The 23,789-nt window shown below is 43.8% G+C and overlaps 7 protein-coding genes across 9 annotated transcripts; 3 read left to right on the top strand and 4 right to left on the bottom strand.

The window, feature by feature from the left end:
- Nucleotides 1–459: 459 nt before the first annotated feature.
- Nucleotides 460–6,541, bottom strand: LOC6577715 (AP-2 complex subunit alpha). Of its 2 annotated transcripts, none has more exons than XM_015165801.3 (8): nucleotides 6,213–6,541; nucleotides 5,172–5,533; nucleotides 3,890–4,101; nucleotides 2,778–3,823; nucleotides 1,795–2,716; nucleotides 1,449–1,732; nucleotides 1,173–1,377; nucleotides 460–1,106 (listed from the first exon to the last, which is right to left on the bottom strand). In XM_015165801.3, exons 2-8 carry the CDS (start codon nucleotides 5,233–5,235, stop codon nucleotides 1,029–1,031), a joined length of 2,811 nt encoding a protein of 936 aa, XP_015021287.1. In that variant the 5' UTR covers nucleotides 5,236–5,533; nucleotides 6,213–6,541; the 3' UTR covers nucleotides 460–1,028. The 2 variants fall into 2 exon arrangements, with proteins under 2 accessions (XP_015021287.1, XP_002003665.1); XM_002003629.4 differs by having other exon boundaries at nucleotides 6,433–6,537.
- Nucleotides 6,542–6,630: 89 nt separating this feature from the next.
- On the top strand, nucleotides 6,631–9,913 carry LOC6577714 (F-box-like/WD repeat-containing protein ebi). Its single transcript, XM_002003628.4, has 3 exons — nucleotides 6,631–7,026; nucleotides 7,101–8,368; nucleotides 8,440–9,913. The coding sequence occupies exons 1-3, from the start codon at nucleotides 6,969–6,971 to the stop codon at nucleotides 9,283–9,285; spliced, it is 2,172 nt and encodes a 723-aa protein (XP_002003664.1). The 5' UTR covers nucleotides 6,631–6,968; the 3' UTR covers nucleotides 9,286–9,913.
- Nucleotides 9,914–10,028: 115 nt separating this feature from the next.
- LOC6577713 (ribonuclease H2 subunit A) lies at nucleotides 10,029–11,162 on the bottom strand. The gene has a single exon (XM_002003627.4). It carries the CDS (start codon nucleotides 11,117–11,119, stop codon nucleotides 10,091–10,093), a length of 1,029 nt encoding a protein of 342 aa, XP_002003663.1. The 5' UTR covers nucleotides 11,120–11,162; the 3' UTR covers nucleotides 10,029–10,090.
- A 92-nt stretch (nucleotides 11,163–11,254) lies between these two features.
- On the top strand, nucleotides 11,255–12,019 carry LOC6577712 (60S acidic ribosomal protein P1). The gene is made up of 2 exons (XM_002003626.4): nucleotides 11,255–11,453; nucleotides 11,599–12,019. Exons 1-2 carry the CDS (start codon nucleotides 11,382–11,384, stop codon nucleotides 11,863–11,865), a joined length of 339 nt encoding a protein of 112 aa, XP_002003662.1. The 5' UTR covers nucleotides 11,255–11,381; the 3' UTR covers nucleotides 11,866–12,019.
- On the bottom strand, nucleotides 12,010–12,776 carry LOC6577711. The gene has a single exon (XM_002003625.4). The coding sequence runs from the start codon at nucleotides 12,494–12,496 to the stop codon at nucleotides 12,071–12,073; it is 426 nt and encodes a 141-aa protein (XP_002003661.1). The 5' UTR covers nucleotides 12,497–12,776; the 3' UTR covers nucleotides 12,010–12,070.
- A 59-nt stretch (nucleotides 12,777–12,835) lies between these two features.
- LOC6577710 lies at nucleotides 12,836–13,662 on the top strand. Its single transcript, XM_002003624.3, has 2 exons — nucleotides 12,836–13,328; nucleotides 13,381–13,662. Exons 1-2 carry the CDS (start codon nucleotides 12,971–12,973, stop codon nucleotides 13,608–13,610), a joined length of 588 nt encoding a protein of 195 aa, XP_002003660.1. The 5' UTR covers nucleotides 12,836–12,970; the 3' UTR covers nucleotides 13,611–13,662.
- On the bottom strand, nucleotides 13,611–17,701 carry LOC6577709 (tetratricopeptide repeat protein 8). 2 transcript variants are annotated; one of them, XM_044009052.1, is made up of 5 exons: nucleotides 17,582–17,701; nucleotides 16,861–17,084; nucleotides 16,078–16,785; nucleotides 14,071–15,104; nucleotides 13,611–13,876 (listed from the first exon to the last, which is right to left on the bottom strand). In XM_044009052.1, the coding sequence occupies exons 3-5, from the start codon at nucleotides 16,532–16,534 to the stop codon at nucleotides 13,658–13,660; spliced, it is 1,710 nt and encodes a 569-aa protein (XP_043864987.1). In that variant the 5' UTR covers nucleotides 16,535–16,785; nucleotides 16,861–17,084; nucleotides 17,582–17,701; the 3' UTR covers nucleotides 13,611–13,657. The 2 variants fall into 2 exon arrangements, with proteins under 2 accessions (XP_043864987.1, XP_002003659.1); XM_002003623.4 differs by lacking the exon at nucleotides 17,582–17,701 and having other exon boundaries at nucleotides 16,861–17,202.
- Between the last annotated feature and the right edge of the window lie 6,088 nt (nucleotides 17,702–23,789).

The raw sequence follows: 23,789 nt of genomic DNA, 5'->3' as shown, positions 1-23,789 counted from the left end.
TTACGTAATGTTTTCTGTATATGTGTCCGTGTCGGTGTGTGGGTAAATCGAACATTTTTGCTTGTGATTTTCACCATCTAATTATTTGTCTATCATTTAATGAGATTTACCGCGTGCATGGCTAGCTCCATCACCACGCCTACTTTTTCCTGAAGAAACTACGCACTCTCCACAATCTCACAATCAAAAAACACTAAACATTGAATTTTTCTTTTCGTTTTTTTTTTTACTTATGCTTTTATGCGTAATAATTTGTTGTTAAATAACATAACGATTTGTGTATTTATATCATTCCATTTATAAATTGTTTATAATATTAGCTTTTGCTGCTTTATTACAACAATGTTTATATATATATGTTTATATATATACTAGGTATATGTATGTATGCTTGTATGAATCGTGTTTTTTAATATATATATTTTATATATATATATATAAAGGTATATATATATATAGTAATATCCAACTGCTAATGCTTGTCATACAACATAATCTAATTATGTTTTACTAATGAACTTTTTGAGCTTAACATTTACAAAGAATTCTCTCTCGTTTGCAATTACAAAAAATAATAATAATAATAATAGTAAGTATATTGAAAATGGAAAATCAGACGCATTTTAACAATTAGCGCGATAAGAAATATATAAAACATGTGAAAATTGCTTGCGCCGAAAATGGGAGAGAAATATAACTCGCTGCAAAGTGCCGAGTACTATTTAGTAGGTGTAGGTGTTGGTGTAGGTATACGTGTGTTGGCGTTTAGGCATATGCATGTGCTAGTGATGGAGGTAAACATGTGTAGAAGTGTGGTCGTGGCATACAAATACGTAGCACAATTAACGGCTTAAACATAGGTCTCGTATAGATTTGAGGAAACATGTCATTATATACTTTGTTTTTGATATCATTCGTTAGGTGATTAGGATTGTGCATTGTAAATGTGGTTCGCTGCAGTAGCTCCCTCCTAGACATATATCCAATTGCATGCACATAGAAGTAGCTGCTGCTCGCGCCTGCCTGCTTTAAAACTGATCCGCCAATAGATCGCAGATCACGCGTGTCACTGTCTCCTTGCTGGCGCGTATGGTTAATCGGAACATCTACATCAGAAACATAATATTAATATTGAATAAATGCATACAAATGGGGCAGTCATGTTTGGTTACCTGTGCCTGCTTGTTGGGCTCCAGTCGCAGCAAGCAGCCCACCTGTTGTGATTGCGTGTGTATAATACCCGCACATACCATGTTGTCTGGATTGGGATCAACCTGATCGAGCAGCTGCATGCCAAAGCCTATTAGCTTATTGCGTGCACCAGGCAAGTCCAGCGGCTGCGCGGCTTTGAATACCTTTTGCGCTCGCTGCTGTTCGCTGTGAGCGTATGGCAAAGTAAAAAGCACATTAGCTACTAGTTTAAGCTTTGCCAAATGTTTTCTACTCACCCGCTGAGATTCTTCCATCGCGCGAAAAAGGACTCGGCATTCATTTCGGTTGGCTCGAAGAACTTATTCACGGTCAGTGGCAATTTGATGCTGAACTTTTGCTGTGTTCCATTGTAGCGGAAGCTGATCTCAATGATGGGTGCGTCGGCGTAGTCCTCAATACATTCGGCGGTTAGCAGCTGTTGAATCTGTGCACCCGCCTCCAGCGTCGGCTCCACGGCCTTCATTTGCACATTCAACTTGAGCGCCTCTTCGGCGGACCACTGCAGCACAGGATGGAAGTTCTAAACGGGAAAGAACATTCGATCAGTCCTATACGTACATATTACAGCCACAACTAACTTACCGTCAGCGGCACTTGCGTCTTATTGCCGTAGAATAGTCCCAAGCGACCCAGATTCTGTCTAAATTCGGACTTGACACCAATCTGAAGCATTTCGTTCTCAAAGAGCACACCATTATTTTTGAAAAGAAACTTCTTGGTGCTGTAGACGGCGGCATTGTTGTTCCCATAGATATCGCCGAGTACATCGAGCAACGCCGAGTTGTTGCTATTGCTCAGGTTGTTAATATTGTTCGCAGGCGGCGTGCTGAGGCCCAGCAGATCGGCATTTGCATTGGCATTGCTATTCAGTTTATTATTGTGATTGACGTGCGTGTTGTTCTGTGTAATGGATGTCGGCGCTGGGCTCTTCGATTCTCGTATCTCGTTCTCGGGCACGCGGCCGGGTTTCTTTTTCTTGAGCACGGCCAGAATGGAGCTCTCACGCTCCGGGAATGAGGGCATCTCCTCCAGCACCGTAGCCAGCACATCTGTTGACGCCACAATGCTTAACTGCAAATATTCGCTTGCGCGCTGCTGCAGTTCGGCATCAGCGGAACGCAAATTGCTGTGCTGCCTGAACACCTCCTGGATATTGGTGCGTATCTCGGGAAACAGATTGATGAACTTAATGTACGTGGAGAGCAACAAGGCGCGCGTCATGGGCGAGCACAAATGATACTTGGAATGAAGCAGCTTGAACTGCACGAGCGGCGCCGATCGAGAATCGCCCGCAATCAGATTACCAAACTCGCCCAATATATAGCCGCCCACCTTGACCATGTTCTCGTGGCAGGCGGGCGCCTGGAGCGCCTCAAAGACGGTTTTGGCAGCATACCCCTGCACCTCCTCGCGATTAATGACAATCTGTATGACACGATACCAGACCTCCTCCGACACATAATCGCCAGCTATGCGTATTAGATTGAGAATAACATCCACGTACCTGGGAATAAATTAAAGATTATCGTAAGCAAGGGTATCATACTGAGATTAGGGCAACTTACCAGGTATAGTCCGTAGCATATTTCTCAGCCAGAATGGCCACCTTGAGTACCATCTCCTCGCGAATGGAATAATCTGCCGTTTCTAGATAGTTGAGCATCTCCTGAACAATCTCTTCGGCATTGCCGCGATCGCACATGGCATATAGCAAATCGACGGCCATTTGGCGCACCGAAACATCCTTTTCCATTTTCATAGAGAGTATGACCACCTCCTGATGCTTCTTGACCTCCTCGTGCGAGAACTCTGACGTCGCCAGATGGCACATGGACTCCAGCGCCAGATAGCGCAAGTTTGTCTCCCGATTGCTGAGGAACTGGCCCAACTGATTGCAGGCACGCACCAGCAGGTTCGGCTCGCTGTCGCTGTGTATGATCAGATTGATGGCCTCGAAGAGCACAGCATTCTTGGCATTCGAGTGCTGCACCTTCTTGCTCTTAGGCGGCTCCTGCGCCTTATTCAGTATGGTTTCCAGCGTTTCGTTTAGGCGTGCCCGCACGCCGGCTTCCTCGGTGACCGGATTATAGTTCTGCAATAGCCGCAACAGCTTCACCGATAGCCACGGTGCCGGCACAAAGTAATACGTGTAATCTTGCAGATCCGTATAGCTGGCGGTAACAATGCGCGACAGCCTCGACACAGCCAGATTAACGCAGCCCTTGTACTCGTCCGGATTGCGCTTCACCAACGCATCAATCAACGACGTGGCGGCCGTAACTACGCCCATATGCTGATCATTGAGCAAGTGTATGATGCGTGATGTCCACTCGCCGCCAGGTATTATATCGGGCGAAGAACGAAATAGCCGCAGCAAGCACAAAGCCGCCGACTGCTTGACCACATCCATAGTGTCGCCCGACACCAACAGCTTGGGTATCTCGTTGGAGAAGGACTCGGCCATATCACGGCTTCCAATATTGGCAATGCATTGAAGCGCCAGATTCACATGCACCGGATTACGCGACTGCAAATCATTCTTTATCGACTGAATGATCAAACGGATCAGATCACTGTTCGTATTCACCAGCACCGAAATGAACAGATAGCCCTGAAAAGCAAAGCAAATTTAATTATAGTATCCTTAAATATTTGTTTTGCTCCATAATTTACTTACGATCTGCTTCTCTGAGTATTTGTTGGAGGACAACAGATTGACCGCCTCCATGTGGCCAAAGTCAATGTCATGCCCAAGCAGGAAAATAAAGAGCAGCTTGCACACATATTTCTTCTTCTGATACCCATCGAGCGTTTTATCGCCTTTAAATTTGCTACGTATATTAGCCAATTCTTTGTTTATGCGCTTCACTTCCGCTTCTTTGCTTTTACCTGTGTGAATAAAAGAATGCAAAATGAGCATCTGTTTGTGGTAGATAAAAAATATAGCATTTTGTTTGTTTTAGCTAAAAAGATCAATGGCTTTATAACTCTTTAACAAGTGGAAGAATCTGTGATTTTACCTACGTGACTTCTGGTTTCTATCTGAAGCTGTCTAGTTTTAGACAGTGTCGGGGCAACTATATCTATAGCATTATCATTTGATTTAATTATAACTTAAATTACTGTATTCTCTGACATTCTATTCAGAGATTGAAAACAATGTAGTTAAGAGTTTACATTGCCGAAGGTTACGGTGTATATTTTAATATCTAAAAGTCAGGAGAAATCCAATAGATCAACCGGAAACTAAAACTCTCTCAGGCTCCACTCTTTATAGCTAACAATCAGGCACCATATAGTACCAGTCACGATCGAGAGAGCCTTCGCGTATTAGATATGCTGGCGAGTTAACTAGCAATAGGCCTTTATGTATTTATTTGTACGATAAATGAATGAAAGAGCGTCGAGAGCGAGCGCTGGGTGAAGCGACAAGTTAAGGCTACACGAGTTGGAATTTGTGGACACATCAACACACACCAACACATAATTTCATATATATGAATGCCGCCCCGCTTTGCTACAGTGGTTCTTCTCGTAATTGAACAAGAGATGTAGACATTGACGCCCCTATGAGAGTTATGAATATACATACATATATGTATATATAGTTGGATAAGAAAAGCACTGATAAATTGAATAAAAAATTAAAATTAAAAATAATATAAAATTCACTAAAAGTACTTTAGGAGTGGACACAGTGTCGACTAAAAAATACCCTGCTTATTGCAACCAATTGATGTAAATATATGGAAAACTAAATAGCAAATTAAAATATTGATTCATTATAGAAATCCAATTCTGTTTATATAACAATTACATTTATGAAAAAGTCAGTGACCTGTGAAATCTCCAAGCCGAGCTAGTCTAGAATACCCTTTCTCCCTTACTTAAGAGTCTATGTTAGAGAGTTACGTATGCAATAAAATTACATACACATAGTTTTCAATGTATTTACTTACAATTTCTTATATCCGATATAAACACGGCTAGGCCTCTCATGCCATCCCCCCTCACCGGCGCCATTGTAGTTAGCTTGTTAATTTTCGCTGGTTTTATGCAAACTCGGGGCGAAGAAAAATCTGTGCGAGCGCTCGAGTTGATGCGGCGCTCTTATCGCTTAAGCTCAGCGACGTCAACAACAACAACAAATGGCGGGCGTACGTATTAGCGGCGACAACTGTGCGACGTTGCCACTTGCTGCAGTCCGATGCTGAGACTGATGAATGACAAATTTTGATTTGGTTGCGAGAAACAAAATAACGTTCTGTTCCGTTACTCTCTCACATTCACTCAGAATATCGCTCTCGCGGCAGCAAAAGACCTGTTGGAAATGATATATACATATATATTTGTTTAGCAATCAATTGATATCGATAACAATTTTGTTATTGCTTTAAATGCATATTTGGCGCAATTTGAACTTTTGACATTTGGCAAGCGAGCATACGCCCCCTCTCCAATGCTTCCCATCCCACCCACAAGCTTCTACTTGGCAAGCGCGTTGGCAGCACTTCCAATGCCTCTATATACACAAATGTACACATGTAGGTATATAAGCACACACATATAAATAAGTATATTTGAAATAGCAACAACAACGTTATCAGGACTGACGTTTGAATTCTGATGACCTTAAGGAAGCCTTTTTATCACAATTTGCACTTGTTTAAGTAAATAAATGAATACGATTAGAGCAAGATCACTGCCACCGGCTGAAGCCCTTTGTTGTTGCCCAGTAATTATTTTGCTTTCATGTCACGTCCCGCAGTCGCAGTCGCAGTCATAGTCGACGTCACTTTTTTCTCTTCATATGAACCACACAGCCAACGGCCGCAAGATGACGAAGTCGTTTTATTTGCACAGACCGCAAAAACAGCACCACGAAACGTTCCGAAATTTAATTTTTTTATTATTTTATGGCACAACACACAGAAATGGCTTCAAGTCGCGAAACTATTTAGGCAGTTACTGCTGCTGCTATTACTACTGCTGCTGCTTACTTTTTGAAACGGTGCAGCCAAATTGTTTTTGCAGAGAGTTTGCTGGAATTTGTGTCGTTTCGTTTGGCTTTCTCACGGTTGCGGCTGGGTCGGCTGCTTTTTTTGGGTGTTGGCCGCGGAATGTGTGCGTGCGTGTGTATTTGTGGTAGATTCAGCACTTTATGTAACCCGTGTGTAAATTTGAATTGTGTTCGATTACTGTTATTAATTGTAAACTAACGCAAAACAAGCAGAGCAGCCAGGCATTTCACGAACTGAAAATTTCTATTGATTTTTCCTCGACTCTCCTCTCCATGCAACAGCCATCTAGCGGACACAGTGCTGTTAAACGGCCGCCTACAACAGCGTTTGTTGCACCAGTGCTGGTCAATGTTTCAATCTGACTACATGACATTTTCCAGCACTGCCACTTTACAACTCCGCCATTTTTGCGCTACAGCGTTGCATATGCCGAGTGGTCGCCCGACTATTTGTAGTATTCTACGTTTTTTTGCATCAAGCAAATAGATATAATGCTCTCACATTTTAAAGTGCATTAAGCGAACCGCGAAGAGTCCAACAACTGTATACAATATAAAGTGAACTGTTTACAAGCGATTACGCATGTGTTACGTACTGCTAGTGCCGTCTTATCATCAGAATCAACGCAGCCGCCATAAAACTGGCTACCAAATTGCAAGGTCTTAGCAAATCAAAAGGAAAGAGCATCCGGAGCCGCAGAAGAGGTAGTCGGCGTGTTTGCCAAAGCTTTTCAACATGAGTTTTTCCAGCGACGAGGTGAACTTTTTGGTTTTCCGATATCTGCAGGAGTCGGGTGAGTGTCTTCAGAGAACATTCAAGAGACGCCGATTGAAGCTAACCGCCCAATCCCCTATTGATTACTACTAGGTTTTCTGCATTCGGCGTATGTGTTTGGAATCGAGTCACACATCTCGCAAAGTAATATTAATGGAGCCCTAGTGCCACCAGCTGCCCTGCTCACCATATTGCAGAAGGGTCTGCTCTACACAGAGGTGGAGTGGAGTGTGGGCGAAGATGGGGAGGTGGCGCGACCCATTGAAGGACTTAGTCTGATAGATGCCGTCATGCCGGAGGTGAAACCGCTCAAGCCGATAGTCAAAACAGAGCCGTGCAAACCGGGTGCAGTGGATGCCAACACGCCGGCCAACGCTGCCAATGCGAACAGCAATGCAAAAACTGAGATTAAAATTGAGCCGGGAACAGGCAATTCGGCGGCAAATGCCGGTGGCAAGGGAGCCAATGCCAGCACGGGCACCAGCACTCCCACCGGCAGCAGCAGCGCCGACACCAGTGAGGTGGACTCCAGTGGCAATACAGCATCCAACAATAATGCCACGGCCAGTGGCACCAACAATGCCAGCGGCACAGCAGCCGGCGCAGCCACCAACTCGGCGACAGCTGCGGCCAGCGCGAACGCAGACAGCGCTGCAGGAGCAGGAGCTGCAGGCGCTAACAAAAAGACGGGCGTCAATGAGCCTGGAGCTGCCAGCAGCACGGCATATCCAAATACAACAAGCACAGATGATGCTGCCTCGTCCACGTCCACAAACGGCAATAGTAGTAATTCCAGCAGCGTGGAACAGCCGGCTACAGGTGTTACGCCCGCAGTACCCGCCGCCTCCAATACGGAAGCCGGTGCAACAGCTGCAGGCGCTGCAGCATCGGGTGCCAAGGCGCCCAGTGGAGCAGGCGGTACGGCAGCAACACGAGTGGGCGCTCAAGGAAATAATGTGCAGACCACCTGCCCGACGTCTGCTCAAAGTGCGGTGCCCAGCAGCACGACATCCGGGAGTGGGGGAGGTGGCGGCGGCGGCGGTGGTGGTGGAGGTGGTGGTGGTGGCACCACCTCTGGCACACCAGGCAGCACCGTTGTCGAGGCGATGGACATTGATCAGAGCATTGAGATACCTGAATCGAAAGCACGCGTGCTGCGTGGCCACGAAAGTGAAGTGTTCATCTGCGCCTGGAATCCCAGCCGGGATCTGTTAGCCAGTGGCTCTGGCGACAGTACTGCTCGCATTTGGGACATGTCCGATGCAAATGCTAACTCCAGTCAGCTGGTGCTGCGACATTGCATACAGAAAGGAGGCGCTGAGGTGCCCAGCAATAAAGATGTCACATCTTTGGACTGGAATGTATGTTTGATTCTTTTGGCACTTCAACTACCATAAATATATATTGACAATTAAAATTATTTTTTTTGCAGTGCAACGGCTCGCTTCTGGCCACCGGCAGCTACGATGGCTATGCACGCATTTGGAATACAGAAGGCGGTTTGGCCTCCACATTGGGGCAGCACAAGGGGCCCATCTTTGCGCTTAAATGGAACAAATGCGGCAATTACATTTTGTCTGCGGGCGTGGATAAAACCACAATCATCTGGGACGCATCCACGGGCCAGTGCACACAACAGTTTGCGTTCCATAGTGCGCCTGCACTGGACGTTGACTGGCAATCTAATCAGTCATTTGCATCGTGCAGTACGGATCAGAGGATACACGTGTGCCGGCTGGGCATGAACGAACCGATAAAAACGTTCCGTGGTCACACGAACGAGGTCAATGCAATCAAATGGTGTCCGCAGGGCCAGCTATTGGCGTCCTGCTCGGACGACATGACACTAAAAATCTGGAGTATGACGCGCGATCGTTGCTGTCATGATCTGCAAGCGCATTCCAAGGAGATCTACACGATAAAATGGTCACCCACCGGACCCGGCACCAACAATCCGAATACGAACCTTATTCTCGCCTCAGCCTCATTCGACTCGACGGTCCGTCTGTGGGACGTGGAGCGTGGCAGCTGCATACATACCCTAACCAAGCACACAGAACCCGTCTATTCCGTGGCCTTCAGTCCGGATGGCAAGCATCTGGCGTCGGGCAGCTTTGACAAGTGCGTGCACATCTGGAGCACGCAGACGGGACAGCTGGTGCACAGCTATAAGGGAACCGGTGGCATTTTCGAGGTGTGCTGGAACTCCAAGGGCACCAAAGTGGGCGCCAGTGCATCGGATGGCAGCGTATTTGTCCTTGATCTGAGAAAGTTCTGATCTACAGGACTTCCATTCGATACATCTGCCAGCAACTCTCAGCACCATTTAAGTTATGTGTATTGAAGCTTAAATTCTAATGTGTTTCCCGCTTCTGTTTTTGAATGTTTACTTCAATGTTCTATCATCCACGATCCTTCAATAAGTTTCTATTGTCGCCCAATTTCAAGTCAATATAGTTTCTATGCCCTGGATTTGTGGTTCGTGGGCGTCGTGAACAGAGTTTGCGCCACAATCGCAGCCAGCTGCAGGAAATGCGCTTTTAATTTAGCCGTAAGCTCCATATGTTTCTAAGTTTTTTTATACAGAAAGAACCCCGTTTAGTATAACACGATGCATTTTGTTATTTTCTATACAATCAACGCAGTATAATGGTCCAGTCCCCAATCAAATCTTAATTGAAAATACCCTTTATCGTTAGACCTAAGCATATTAAATGCACGCAAACAAATGTTTAGTTAGTTTGCTAGTAAACGGAAACGGATCCAAGTTCAAATGGATGACAACCCGATTTACGCTTACATTCGAACAGTGTAACTGGATCCCAACGTAGTGTGTAAACGATTATAATTTTAAAGAATGGCGTTAACAGCTGCTACAATTCATTAAAGCTCGAAAACAATGCAAATCTGGTATTTATTTGGAAGGGGGAAATAGGTAACGATATCGAATCATCGAATGAGTGCTAAAAAAGTGCTGCCAATTTTGTTTGCTTAACCAGAAAGTGAATTGGCCAAATGACATTCTCTCAATCTTAAATTTATTGAACATACTTTAAACTTATAAATAATTACTGAAAACCAATCTAAAAGTCCGTAACATTATCCAAGTGGCACTGTTTGAAGAGGCGGCATTCCTCACGCTTCACTTCGCCCGATTTGGTGGTACCCTTGAAGAACTTGGTCAGCTTTGTGCCTGCGTACTTGGGCTTCTCCGTATCCGGCTCATCGAACTCCATTTCGTAGGCCTTGTCGGCCAGCGCATTCTCTGCCGTTGACCAACTGAACCGGACCAGACGCGGAAAACCGAAAACCAAATCAATGTTTTCTGTGAGGAAACGTTTGGTGACCGGATCGCCAGGATAGCCACTGCCAAATGCATTATCTTTGATGACCAGGCCTTCGGGAAACTGCCAGACCTTTAAAGCATGATCACGGGTTACCTTGGCGCATATACTGGCCGCCGAGACAATCGGATAGGTAGAATCAGCCTTCTTGGCCACTGTTATCTTGAAGTTTGGAAATCGTTTGAGCAGTTTCTCCTGATACTTCTCTGGCGGACCCACCGTGTCCACATAGACCTCAGCTATATTAACACCTGCATCGATTGCACGCTGTATGAGACCCATTGCGGAATCCATGGACACCTCGTTCAACGAGCACTTGCTGCGTCTGTACATGCTGTTGCTGATAACATTTGGCGAAATGATTTCCACGGCCCAGCCAATGCAGCTGTTCGCATACTCCAGCGTATTCATATCGTTAAAAATGATATCACGTTTTTCCTCTGTCAACTGCTTGGAGTCTGCACAGCCCAATTCGACTAAAGCCTCTTTACTATTCAGCGGACAGTAGGAGATGCCATATACCATGGGTCCCAGCACAGGACCACGGCCCGCCTCGTCGACGCCCAACATACAGGGCTGGTCTTTGCATATCGCTGGCACATCACTCAGATAAACTGTATTCTTACTATTTTCGCGAGCTGCAATGAACGGCCCAAGTGCCTTTAGCGAGCTGATCTTATCAACATCCACATGATCTTCCTCTTGTTCTATTTTTGGCTTTGATTCTATTATCGAATCATTTTCTTGTTTAATACCTATGCCTTCCATTTTACGCGCGTCTTTGGTATTGTATCTATCAATCGATAGGCATTTGTTTACATTTTCTGCCAGTGTTGGCAAGTGAAATGTCTGCTATTCACAGCGAATGACTACAAAACACTTTAAGGCGCAACCAACTTAACAGCTACCTTTCTTTCCGGTTTAGGATTCTGTTCCGTGTGCTTGTTCTCTTTCGAGCTAAGGCCGATTATTATAAAACATTAATTTTTGGCAACTTGCACCAATTATTAATTAAGCTAACAGTTTAAATATGTCGACAAAAGCTGAGCTCGCATGCGTCTACGCCTCCCTCATCCTCGTCGATGATGATGTCGCCGTCACCGTAAGTTGCTAAAAATCGAACTCAAAACAAATCTGCAAAACTAACGACAATCCTCCGTGTTAAATTGTTGATTTGTGGATATTACTTTGCATACGTAATGTTTGGACTGCACGCTAATTATATTTTTGTTTCCTATCATTTGTAGGGTGAGAAAATCTCGACCATCCTGAAGGCCGCTAATGTTGAGGTGGAGCCCTACTGGCCTGGTCTGTTTGCCAAGGCGTTGGAGGGCATCAATGTCAAGGACTTGATCACCAACATTGGCTCCGGCGTTGGAGCTGCCCCAGCTGGCGGTGCTGCTGCACCAGCTGCTGCCGCCGCGCCCGCTGCCGAGTCCAAGAAGGAGGAGAAGAAGAAGGAAGAGGAGTCTGATGTCTCCGACGACGACATGGGCTTCGGTCTGTTCGATTAAAGTGTAGCTGCAGCAGCTAAAACTACTGCAACAACTAACGTACAGAGGCAACAACATCCGCCGTGTATGTGTAGTAAAATTTTGTAATCTTCCCACATTCGTACACGTTTTAATGTACAAACGCGAGGAAATATAAAAGTTTACTTTAAAGTGATTCCAAAATGGTTGTAATTTTTATTGGGCTTAAAAGGTATAGAGTCGTCGCTTAAAATATGCCGTTTTCCAACACTTTGGCAATGGCTCTCAGATCTTCCGATTCAATTTTCTTCAATCCCAGCGCGATGAGTAATTCTGATGGACACTTGTTGATCGCCGTCTTATTGATTAAAAACTGTATGCCACCGCGTATTTCATCCGAGTCGACGCCCATGCAGCAGGTCATTGTCACAGGCACCGAGACATGGAACTCTGGATCATCCACTGGGCCATGCGTAAAGGGCAGCACTCGATGGTCGCGCTTCACATCAAATGCCACATTGTAGAATGCCGGCAATTTGCCCAGCTGTGTGATCAGCAGCATCCATTTGTTTTCGAATTCGTGAAACACAAATTCTGTATTATTCCCATTTATGTCCACCGCAAATTGTTTGTGGAAGCCGCATTTATCGTTTTTCGTTTCAAATACACTCATTTTGCGGCGGTCAATACAAATACTTAATATTCTGCTTCTTTTTTGTTTCGAAAAACATATGGTCAACTGTTGGGGAATAGTTGCTCAACGGCTTCGCTGCGCTTGCTGGCTGGTGTCAAGTAAAGCGCTAATAATGATGTATCTTAATACAATTCTTGAACTTTCACAAATTTCTTATACAAGAGAATTATATTGACAAGAAATGAGTAGAAATGTGTTCAAATTTGAATTTTATAGAATAATGCAATGAGCGAAGTGAGTCGGCAACAAAACAACATAAGCACACTGTTCAGCACTGAAACTATCGCTACTAGACTGAGTTAAAACTATCGCGATTAAAAATACGCAGTGTTAATTTTTATACGACAGATGGCGACACTGTTGAATACAACGGTTTTTTAAAATGGTTGCTAAGGCTAGTCTGGTTGTTAAATCAATAGATACAGATAATGAAACAAAATTATAGCATACACAATGTCTTGCATTTGCCTAGGACCAAAGCGTGCGGGTAAAACTCATCTGCTCAAGGCTCTGCAGGAGCCAGATTCTATAGATGAGACGAGCTATTCCATGCCCACAATTGGTACGGGCATATTTCGCATTTACTTTCCTGAAAAGTCCGCAAATGCTGACAGGCACAAACCACCACCGCCGCCAACAACAGATGCCGTAGCCACACCGCATGGCGGCAAACACCTGCCTAAGTTTATACAGGTGCTGGAAATTGGAGGCAGCATGGCGCCTCTGTGGCGTCAAAGTCAATACTTTGAGGATGTCAAAAAGCTTATCTATGTGGTGGATGCTTCTAATCTGTGTCAGATCTCAGCTGCAGGTGCGTAAAGAAGCCCAAATCAAGTGTTCGTTCACAATAAATTTGATTGCAGGCGTGCTCTTCTATTCGATTCTCACCGAGCCGCGTCTACAAAAGGTTAAAATTCTCCTCGTGTTAACCAAAATGGACTACTCCTACCGCCAGATGCGCAACGAGGCGTTGCTCATGCTGCAAATGTCCAAGCTGCAGAAACAGATACGACAACAGGTGACCATTGTGGAGGCCAGCGCAGTGACCAAAGTGGGCCTCAGCACCATCTACGACTGGCTCCAAAGACCATGATTCGGTTTCACTCAGTATCTTTATTCGTGTGCAAAATAAACCGAGATCTAAAGCTTGTAGTTGAGTTCCATGTACTGCAGATTGGCGTTCACCTCGCTTGCCTCGGGCAGCACGTCCTTGGCCGCATTCAGATAGGACTTGGCACCCATTACATCCCCACCATGGGCAGACAGCACGGCCAAATTATTCAACGCGGCTCCGTCACGCGCATCGGCGGTGAGACAGAGCTGCAGGCAGCGTTTGGCCAGGTTAAAGTCACCCGATGTCTGCAAAAATATTAAAGAGATTAGATAAGAGAACCAAATTGATTGACTAGGTGGTCTGATATATATATATATATATAGATCTTTGCTGACTAAAATGGGTCATAATAATAGTAGAGTGCTTGTCAGATGCAATCCATACATATATACTCCCGTTTCCGATGATTACAGGGTATTTGGTTATGCATCATACTGACCAATGCCACAAAGCTGAGATTGTACCAAATGTCCGCCTTCTGCTCCGGCTGCGTGGCCATCAACAAGGCGCGCTGAAAGCACGGCAGCACCAAATCAATCTGACCGCCATAGAGACAGCAGAGGGCTATGTTGCAGTAGAGCTCCGCGGTGTGGACGCCCAGGGAGAGGATGCGTCTGTAGTACATCAGTGACATCTCCGGATTGTTGTCGTAGAAGTAGCTGACGGCAATGCTGGCCAACGCCTCCACATTGATGGGCTGCAGCCGAGCGGCCAGGCGGTACAGCTGCAGTGCATCCTCCTGCTGGGACATGGCTGCGTGAATGCGTGCCTGCTCCAGCCTGAAGGTCACATCGAATGGCTGTCGCTCCGCCGCCTGGCCGATGAGCACCAGCGAGCGCTCCGGCTGCCGCAGTCGCTGATAAAGTCGTGAGAGCAGGAGATACGTGTCCGGATGCGGAAAGGCTGCCAGCGACTGCTGCAGATGACTCTCGGCGCGGCGTGGATAGTGCAGAGCCAGCAGGCAGCGGCCCATCTGCTGCTGCCACCACCAGTCTGTGCGGGCGGCATCCGCAGGTGGAGCTAGTGCCGCCTGGCCTGGTCGCTGGCGCTGCACATCGAGCACGGCCTGGCAGAGCGAATGCGCCTTCTGCACGTCCGCCTCGTGGTAGTAGAGGAACTGGAACAGCGCCTTCACAATCGCCTCCCTCTCCGCATAGATGGTAGGATTCAGCCGCGAGGCCTGGTACAACGCGGCCGTCGCATCGCCCACATTGAAGGCGGCCGCCGAGGTGGCGCGCACCCGGGACGCGGTGCCACATCTCGAGGCGGGACGTGCGCCCAGCGAGGAGCCCGGCCGACTGATGGCCGTGCCCGGGCGCGTCAATGCCGAGCCGGGGCGTGTGCTGCCGCTCGAGTGGCTCAAAGCCGTGCCACGCCGTTGACTGGTGCTGGGTCGCGGCTGAAAGGCGGTCTTGATGCTGGTGCCGGGACGAGCTGCAGTGGCAATGCGCTCGAATTCCACCTCCTCGTTGGCTGGCCATTGGACGAGAGAGTAATAGTAATAGTTATAGTATATTAAGTAGTAGTAGTAATGGTAAATATTAGTTGTAGTAGTAGTAGTAGTATAGAAATTGTAATAATAGTAGTAAGGTAATAGTAGTTGTAGTATAGTAATTGTAATAATAGTAGTAAGGTAGTAGTAGTAGTAGTATAGTAATTGTAATAATAGTAGTAAGGTAGTAGTAGTAGTAGTATAGTAATTGTAATAATAGTAGTAAGGTAGTAGTAGAAGTAGTATTCCATAATTAGGACAAGTAGCAGTATGGCAGCAGAAATGGTAAAAATTTTAGTAGGATTACTAGAAGTGGTAATAGTAGCAGTATGGCAGTAGAAATGGTAAAAATAGTAGGAGTCGTAGTACTAGAAGTTGTATTACAGAATTAGGAGTAGTAGAAGTATTGAAGTAGTAAGAATAGTAGTAGTAGTAGTAGTAGAAGTAATAGTAGTATGACAGAATTAGTCGTAAAAGCTATATGGTAGTAGTAATGGTAAAGATAGTAGTATAGTAGTAGTAATGGTAAAAATAGTGGTATAGTAGTAGTAATGGTAGAAATAGTAGTAGTAGTAGTAGTAGTATTACAGAATTAGTCGTAAAAGCCGTATGGTAGTAGTAATAGTAAAGATAATAGTATAGTAGTAGTAATGGTAAAGATAGTAGTATAGTAGTAGTAATGGTAGAAATAGTAGTAGTAGTAGTATTACAGAATTAGTCGTAAAAGCCGTATGGTAGTAGTAATAGTAAAGATAGTACTATAGTAGTAGTAATGGTAAAGATAGTAGTGTAGTAGTAGTAATGGTAGAAATAGCAGTAGTAGTAGTAGTAGAAGCACTCCTCTAAATGTCTTATAAAAAGCTTCTATATAAAACGTTTCTCTAACAGATTCATTTTTCATTTCATTTCATTTCATTTTCAACGTATCACATTCTCTGCTTCCCTCCCACTCACCCCCATCGTCCGCATCGTCCACCTCGAGATCGTCCAAGTAGACGCGCTGTGTGAGCGCGCGCATCTTTAGCTGCCAGACGCCCTCCATCAGCCAAGTGGGCATTATGGATGCCACGGGCTGGCCTGTGCCGCCATCCTTTGCCGCTTCGCCGCGTCTTCGCCGCGGGCCAATTCGCTGCAAATGGCTACCGTATTTATAGCCCCGGCTGGACTCGTGCTCCGTCTGCTGCTGCTGCTGCTGTTGCTCTTGCTGCGCCTCCTCCTGCTGCTGCTGCTGCTCGTGCTTGGCAAAGATTTGGACATTGTTGTCGTGGCCCGCTTGGAGCAGCGCGTTGCACACCTCGGCGCATTGCTCGTAGCTGCGCCGGCGATAGAACGAGATGGCACGAAAATATTGCAGCTCCAATGTGGCCAGCGTCGCGGCCGGCGTCGCGGCAAGCGTCGCAGCTGGCGTCATTTGGCGGGGACACCCAACCAAAAAGGCCTTTATTTCGCTCTGCTCTTAATTTCAAGTGTTTGAATTCCTTTGGGCAGCTGCCTCCTCGCTGCTTGCCCGCTTGTCTTCAACCTCTTCTTCTTCAACTTGTGGTCGGCTGGAATTTTAAAACCGGATGCGTGTCATTCCTTGACCGCCACGCCCCGCTGTCGCCTCCTCCTGCTGCTGTTGCTTCTCTTGCTGCCTGCTAATGGTTTCTACTGCTGCTGCTGCTGTTTTTGTTGTTTTTTGTTAGTTATTTCGTCTGCAGCTCTTCTAATTTTTCTATGCCCATAATTTGTACCTACCTTGATTTATTTTTATTTCGATCTCTTTTGCTTTTAGTTCTTTGATGAGTTTTAATTTGAGAAATCCTTTCGGTTTGTTGTGTCTAGGGCTCAATTTTGGTTAGGCTCTGCCTTCCGGTCGCTGGGTCTTGGGTCTTGGGTACTGGGTACTGGGAATTGCGGTTGCCATGACAGCTATTTAATAAGCCACAACAAATGTGGCTCTGACTCAGCGCTGGGCTGGACTGAAAAATCCAAAGCTTAATTAAAGAAACATTAGAATGATTTTATTTTTTTTTTATTTATTTTTTTTTTTTTTTTTAAAGCTATTTTATACTACTTTCTATAACATCTTGTTTTCTTTTTTTTTTTTTTTTTTTAGCTATTTAATCTATGGCAATAATTTAAAAGTAAACAGATTGTGAACAGCAACAGAAGAAAATAATCAGAGTGTAAAGAGACTTATCTAAAAAAAAAAAAATAAGATATAAATATATATAAAAATGTAAACATATCAATTGCTGCAGTGCTCCAAATGAAAACACAAGAATTTCATGTACAAATTTATTGAAATACAGTCGAGTCTCGATAATTCACACCCCGCTAAATCGATTGAAGGAAATTCGTTCTCAATAATTCTCGTTAATTTGAATTTCTGTGTATATTGAAAAAAGAACTGATGCCTTTGCCACTTCGAATTATCGGGATTCTATTGTATATTTAAAATATTGAATAAACTTACTCTGTATTTTATTCCAGTTCTGGTCTTTGCTGACAATAAGCTTAAGTAAAGACGCTAAAAATAATGGAATTGTATAATATAATAATACACAATGTCAATGTATTAAAGGTCGTATCGCAATATATAAAGAACTTTGCATAGAGTTTAGCTGCTCGTTTCAAGGTCTACGCCTTTGCATATATATGCGAATTCAGAATTGAATTTTATTAGCCTCCTGCTCGCATCACTTTTGCAAATATGTGGCACCTGCCACACCCGCCGTTGCCCCGCCACAAGCTTCGCCCTTTTCTCGCAATTGGCTAAGTAAGCGAAAAAAAGCGTCGCGCAAATGTGATGCAAAATTTGGCATAGAATCGAGGTTTACCGGGGGCTGGCAGGGCAGGTGCTCAAGGTGAACAAATCTTCAGCGGATGAACAGCTGCTGCAGTCGCTGAAGAGAATGTGCAGGAGGCGTAGGAGACTATGAGGCTACTCAGACAGAGGCCGTCTTGAGCGCTGCTGTTTGACTCGAGCAAATGATAAGCGCCAAATATTTGTTGATAAATGTTTGGAAATTAAATAAGCGGCAACAACATCAACTAATAACCAACAAGCGACAACAACAATTACAGCAACAACAACAAGCATTTGCGTTGACGTCCGCGTTGAACTCATCGCGCTGGCATGCAAAAGCCAAATATTTATCAGCCTAGCTGGGCACATAGACTCACACACACACAGAGAGAGAGCGAGAGAGAGAGAGAGAGAAACACACACACACACATTTTTAAATAACCAAATTCTATATGTATCTGTATCTTCATAATTTAAAGTTTAACTTTGGCTCCCACGGCCCAAACGGCAACTCGCTAATTCAAATTTGAATAATTTTCAATAGATATTTTCCGAATTTCGAATGATACGAGATAGGAGAATACGTCTGTGAATACAAAATGTGAATGCTGATGTCTGTCGATTTGCCAGAACAAAAACTGAAACGAACAGAACAAAAAGTTATAGCTCATTATCAGCCGACAAGCTACACATGTAGCACGTATCTTGTATCTCATATCTGGACGCTTGTATCTCGACTTGACTTTTGTGCGAGATATCCTCCCACTGTGCCGCATAGGCAGGTCTCTCGGCCACAGGCAGTAGGCAACTAGCTAATACCCTGTAATGAAAGTTTCGGCATTTGAATGTGGCATTTTATTCGAGTACCCTAAATTACAGGGTATATAGCATACGAAGATAACGGAACTAAAGTTATTACAAATAGTAAGTTTTTAATACTTAAATATGTTTCTGTGCTGCATACTTTGTCACAAACACATCATACCCAAACTTGCAAAATACACAGGGTATGCTCAAATTTTTATACCATATTATATATTATAGTGACTATTCCTAGTTCAATTCGACTCGACTTTTGTTGCAAATTTCAAGCTTCAATTTTCATGTTACATACCTATACTCAAGCATAGCATGCCCACTCTTAAGCTATTTACTGGGCATACTAAATTTTGTAGTTAAAATTCCAACATCATTATGGCTTCAAGTTCTTGCTTTTAGCACAGCATGCCACACGCTTCACTCATCTACAGGGTATATCGAATTTTTCGGTGCTGCATTTGCTTTGCTTATCAGTTGGCCATAATGCGTCAGCATTGCCAACTTAGCTTTTAACACAGTCGGCACACTCAGAGTTTTTTTTGTTTTTTTTTTTTTTGTATTTTTTGCTCATTTTTGACATGCCTGTCATTAATCATACGCCCCGTAGACGACGCGACAAAGCGAATCTCCCGCAACGTTCCACGTAATCCGAGTCCCATTCTCATCAGCTGGCACAGCTGTCAGCTGGACATTTGTTTTCTTTGCCTCATATATGTTAAATATGTATGTTTATATATATTTGGGGAAATCGCAGCTGGCGCTAGTCTAGTCATTAAAGTGCACTAATATTTATTTCCATACCGGTCAAAAATTCCTAGCGCAAATATTTGAAGGGACGCTGGCATGTGTGCGAAAATTCTAGAATGTAGTAATTGGCCGGGCTAAGATATTGCGTAATATAATATACTAATACATATGTATTGCCAAAAACTGAGAAGACCCGTGGAAGAGCCACGCTTCGAAGTTCGAACATACTTAGCTTGGTTTGTTAGTCCGCCCTCAGTCCCACCTCTAAGCCAAAATTATTAATAACTATATCTATATATTTTTTCTTCCATAGTTTCTCTAGAAGTGAATAAATGTATAAATATAGATATGTATATATTTACCGTTCCCTATTTACTGATTAAATAAAAACCCCATTTCTATTAATAGTATAATTCATTTTTAAGAGCTTTATTTTAACTTATTCGACAAGTTCTTACACATTGTCATATTTAGTTGTTATGATTACTGTGCTTGATAGTTAACAACTTGCCCACAACAACATCAGCAACAGCAGCTCATGAGAATCTTATTCTATTATTCGCGCATTGATTATTTATACAAGTGTTTGCGGTTACTTCTTTTTTTTTTATCAAAACTATGCGATATTTTTCGATGTGAAAGAAAAATATGGAATTGATATATATATATATATATATATATATATATATATATATATATATATATATATAGCTGCGGAACCAACCGCAAGAAGCCGAAGAAGAAGCAGAAGTAAAAGACAAGGCAATAACAGCAACTGCCCATAGACTGGGATGCCAATGCAGCGGCTGCCTGTGCAATATAAACGCTCATTAAAAGCATAAAAAAACAAGTAAGAAAGCTCTAGTCGAGACTGCTCGACTACGAGATCCCCTGAACCCTTGGAGCAATAGATATTTCAATAATTTTTCGCGTCTTTCAGCTTATACAAGAAACACGCACACACACACACACACGCACGTACGCACACACAGGCATACATACACACACAGGCATACATACAAACACACGCATACAGACACACATACACACACACACGCATACATACACAAACGCATACACACACACATACACAAACACATACACACACAAGCAACCACGCATAAACACGCATGGGCTGCAGTGTGCGCTTACTATGAGAACTTAATTGTTTAATAACTTTTTTTATAGACGTACGATCTTCATGAAACTTTTAGATTATGATTATAACATGAATATGCATGTAATTGCCAAAGCACAAGTCTCTAGTATTTGAAATACGCTTTTTACAAAAGTGAGGGTGAGGGGGTGAATTTAGAGGTGGGGGGTAAATTTTAACAAAAACCGAAATTGTATAAATTGCATATAAGCATACATTAAAAATTTGGAGACTTTAGCAATAAAGGTGTAGAAGATATAATTTTATAACTGGGTTTCGATAAGGTTTTTTATCGATAAAAAAGATCGAGATGAGTTATCGATTTTTAATGATAAACTTGATATGCGCGCTGTAATTACGGACATTTTAAAAAAAATTTGAAGTCTCTAGCTCTTATATCTTCTGAAATCGACGCGTTCATACATACGGACAGACGGACAGACGGACAGACGGACAGACAGACGGACAGGGCCAAATCAACTCAGCTCGTCACCCTGATCAAGAATATATATACTTTGTGGGGTCTGCCACGCCTCCTTCTCCCTGTTACATACATTTCAACAAAACCATTATACCCTGATTTCCCATTGAAAATGGGTTCAGGGTATAAAAACAACAAAAAACTAAAAAAAAACAAATACAAAAAAATACCTCAGCTACTGTACGGCAATTGGTTGATTTTTTCGATTTTTGCAAGGCCTATGGCAGCGAGAGCGAGATGGCGCGCCAGCGAGAATGTGGCAAAGAGAGACTAAAGGAGAGCAAGAAAATGCGCAAGAAAGCTGCAGCTGAGGTTTACAGCCTGCAGCCTGCAAACAGGTAAGCAAGAAATTGCCAAAACAACAACAACAGCAACAACACTGGCCCAGACATCCGTTGAGACAGCGCACGCGCGACGTTGACGTCGCTGTCGCTGTCGCGGCCAACGCGCTTTTGGGCCCATTGGGGGCTAGCTCGCTGCTGCCTGCGTCTCAGTCTCGTGCCGCATTGTTGTTGCTTCCGCTGCCGTGTCGCTGCTGCTGCCGCTGCTCCCAAAGATTGCAATCGCGTTGCGCAGCGCAGAATTTGTATCGGCGAGTAAGTTACTTGTATATCTGCACCCCCGAGCCCGATTAGCGGTGGCCGCGTGACACAGGCGTACACACGAAATAGCACGAAAGCTCAGGAATGCAGAGTACGTAAAAATAATTTTTAAATAAGTAAGCTGATATAAAACAAGTTTTACAACATCTGCTTGATGGTTCTTTGTTATCAGATATGCCAAATCGTATATCTATTTGGAATTCCACAGAATCCACACGAACATTACGCGCAGCTGTTAGGCATAGATAAATTCCAATGGAAAAAGTATGTTACGCAGCCTGGAAGAAATATTCGCTAAAATCCCACAGCTTTAATAACAGAGAGAAAAGCCCTGGAAGAAAAAGAAATTATTTTGCACGTCACACTGTCATCTCTATGCTTCTTCTTCGATTCTTTCATTTCATTGGAATTTATTTAGAACACATTTTAAAAGCAGCATTGTTGTTGTTAATATTGTTGAGCAGAAACAACAACAGCAGCAAACACACGGCATTCCAATGCCGAAAAAGGCAAATCCCCCAACGCAGTAGCAACTTCAGCAGTGGCAGCAGCAATAACAACAGTCGAAATTCATTGCAGTTTGATGAACAACACAACTCTGCCCCTCTCTCTACCCACTGGAAACTACAAATACAACGGCGCCACTTTGCAGCTCCATTGAAACAGCATTCGATGTTGTTTTTGCTGCTGCTACTGGCATGCGGCTAGAGAAAAGTTTGGCTCGAATAAATTGAATTGAGCGAGATGCCGATGACTGGAATTGGAGTGAAAGTAGGGTAGGCAGATTAGACACCGACTGACTCTCAGCCAGTGGACATTGCACACACACACACACAGTGACAGAGACACCACATTCCACAATCCACAAACGATTGGCCAAAAATGTAAGAATATTGTCAATTTTAACTCCATTTTGTATGCTTCCACTTCACTTACAATATACAGCGAATAAGGGGGCAATGATGAGACGTATTCCTTATTGGAATAGTGGGAGCTCGTTTGGGTGAGCTTTCACTGTAGACTTTACAAACAATTTTAAACTCGTGGTCAGGGTAGATAACTTCCGAAGAATCAAATCATATAGCAAATTATTTCCTGGAAACGTCGCTCATTCATGCAAAGAATTAGAAGTGTGTATTGCTGAGGAGGGAAAGTTGAGAGGACATAGGGTGAGGCATACGGGGAATCAAATGCGATATTTTATTTACATACATATATAGAAATTAAAAAGCAGCAGCGATAACAACAAAAACTGCGAGCACGAAGTAAGTTAGTGTAACAAAGGTAATACAAATAGTTAAAGAGTGAGGGGCAGGAGGAGTGGTGCGGACAGAGGAAGAGAGCGAGAGAGTGAAAGAGAGGAATCTCCATGTTCATTAACATTATCATTTGAGGTGCAGTCCAAATAGTGAGACAGAGGTGGATGGAGGTTCAGCATGACTGGTCAATAATATTCGGTCAATATAAAAACAAAATATGTGACAACAACGCCAATAAAGCGTAACGCAAACGAAGCAACACGCACGGTTACACACACATACATATACAATTACATATATACACATACAAACACCAAATTCCAGCCAAAAATGGCAGAGAGTACATTATTGTTCTTATGCTATCGAAATTCCAACGAGTTGCGATTTCTTGCAATAAAGAGAAGATTGCCCAACATTGGAATTTCCCATATGCTAAGCACAGGCTGCAGCTAACGTTACCAATGGCTAAGCCAGCGCCCTGTCAAATTGCGCGCCAATTCTGCCAGATTCGGTCAAGATTCGATTCAAGATTCAACTTCCAAACAAAATGCGAAAAAGGCGTATGGTCGTTACGGCTGACCGACTAGTTGACACGCTGTATGCGAAACTTAAACTTAACCGTAACCTAGGCTTTCGTTCGTTTAAACTTCAGCTATAATATGTGTACATGTGTATATATATAGTATTCATATGTATATTCTAGGAATTTATCATACTGCTTTGTTTGACAGCAAGATATCTTTCTTAAAGATTTTCAATGTGTCAAGGGTATCTAAAAAGCCAACTCGCATTCAAGGAATTGCATAAAATA

The sequence above is a fragment of the Drosophila mojavensis genome, unplaced genomic scaffold, assembly GCF_018153725.1.
Source record: "Drosophila mojavensis isolate 15081-1352.22 unplaced genomic scaffold, ASM1815372v1 contig_36, whole genome shotgun sequence".
Classification (NCBI taxonomy): Eukaryota; Metazoa; Arthropoda; class Insecta; order Diptera; family Drosophilidae; genus Drosophila; species Drosophila mojavensis.
This window is presented reverse-complemented; position numbering and strand designations above follow the sequence as displayed.

Coding starts and splice junctions, on each gene's coding strand:
- LOC6577715 (XM_015165801.3), bottom strand. CDS start 5,235: ATGGCGCCGGTGAGGGGGGATGGCATGAGAGGCCTAGCCGTGTTTATA. Junction 1,378..1,448: donor CGATGGAAGAATCTCAGCGG/GTGAGTAGAAAA, acceptor ATACGCTCACAG/CGAACAGCAGCGAGCGCAAA. Junction 1,107..1,172: donor AGCCCAACAAGCAGGCACAG/GTAACCAAACAT, acceptor TTTCTGATGTAG/ATGTTCCGATTAACCATACG.
- LOC6577714 (XM_002003628.4), top strand. CDS start 6,969: ATGAGTTTTTCCAGCGACGAGGTGAACTTTTTGGTTTTCCGATATCTG. Junction 7,027..7,100: donor CCGATATCTGCAGGAGTCGG/GTGAGTGTCTTC, acceptor GATTACTACTAG/GTTTTCTGCATTCGGCGTAT. Junction 8,369..8,439: donor TCACATCTTTGGACTGGAAT/GTATGTTTGATT, acceptor TTTTTTTTGCAG/TGCAACGGCTCGCTTCTGGC.
- LOC6577713 (XM_002003627.4), bottom strand. CDS start 11,119: ATGGAAGGCATAGGTATTAAACAAGAAAATGATTCGATAATAGAATCA.
- LOC6577712 (XM_002003626.4), top strand. CDS start 11,382: ATGTCGACAAAAGCTGAGCTCGCATGCGTCTACGCCTCCCTCATCCTC. Junction 11,454..11,598: donor ATGATGATGTCGCCGTCACC/GTAAGTTGCTAA, acceptor TATCATTTGTAG/GGTGAGAAAATCTCGACCAT.
- LOC6577711 (XM_002003625.4), bottom strand. CDS start 12,496: ATGAGTGTATTTGAAACGAAAAACGATAAATGCGGCTTCCACAAACAA.
- LOC6577710 (XM_002003624.3), top strand. CDS start 12,971: ATGTCTTGCATTTGCCTAGGACCAAAGCGTGCGGGTAAAACTCATCTG. Junction 13,329..13,380: donor GTGTCAGATCTCAGCTGCAG/GTGCGTAAAGAA, acceptor ATTTGATTGCAG/GCGTGCTCTTCTATTCGATT.
- LOC6577709 (XM_044009052.1), bottom strand. CDS start 16,534: ATGACGCCAGCTGCGACGCTTGCCGCGACGCCGGCCGCGACGCTGGCC. Junction 15,105..16,077: donor GGACGATGCGGACGATGGGG/GTGAGTGGGAGG, acceptor TCCAATGGCCAG/CCAACGAGGAGGTGGAATTC. Junction 13,877..14,070: donor ATCTCAGCTTTGTGGCATTG/GTCAGTATGATG, acceptor ATATTTTTGCAG/ACATCGGGTGACTTTAACCT.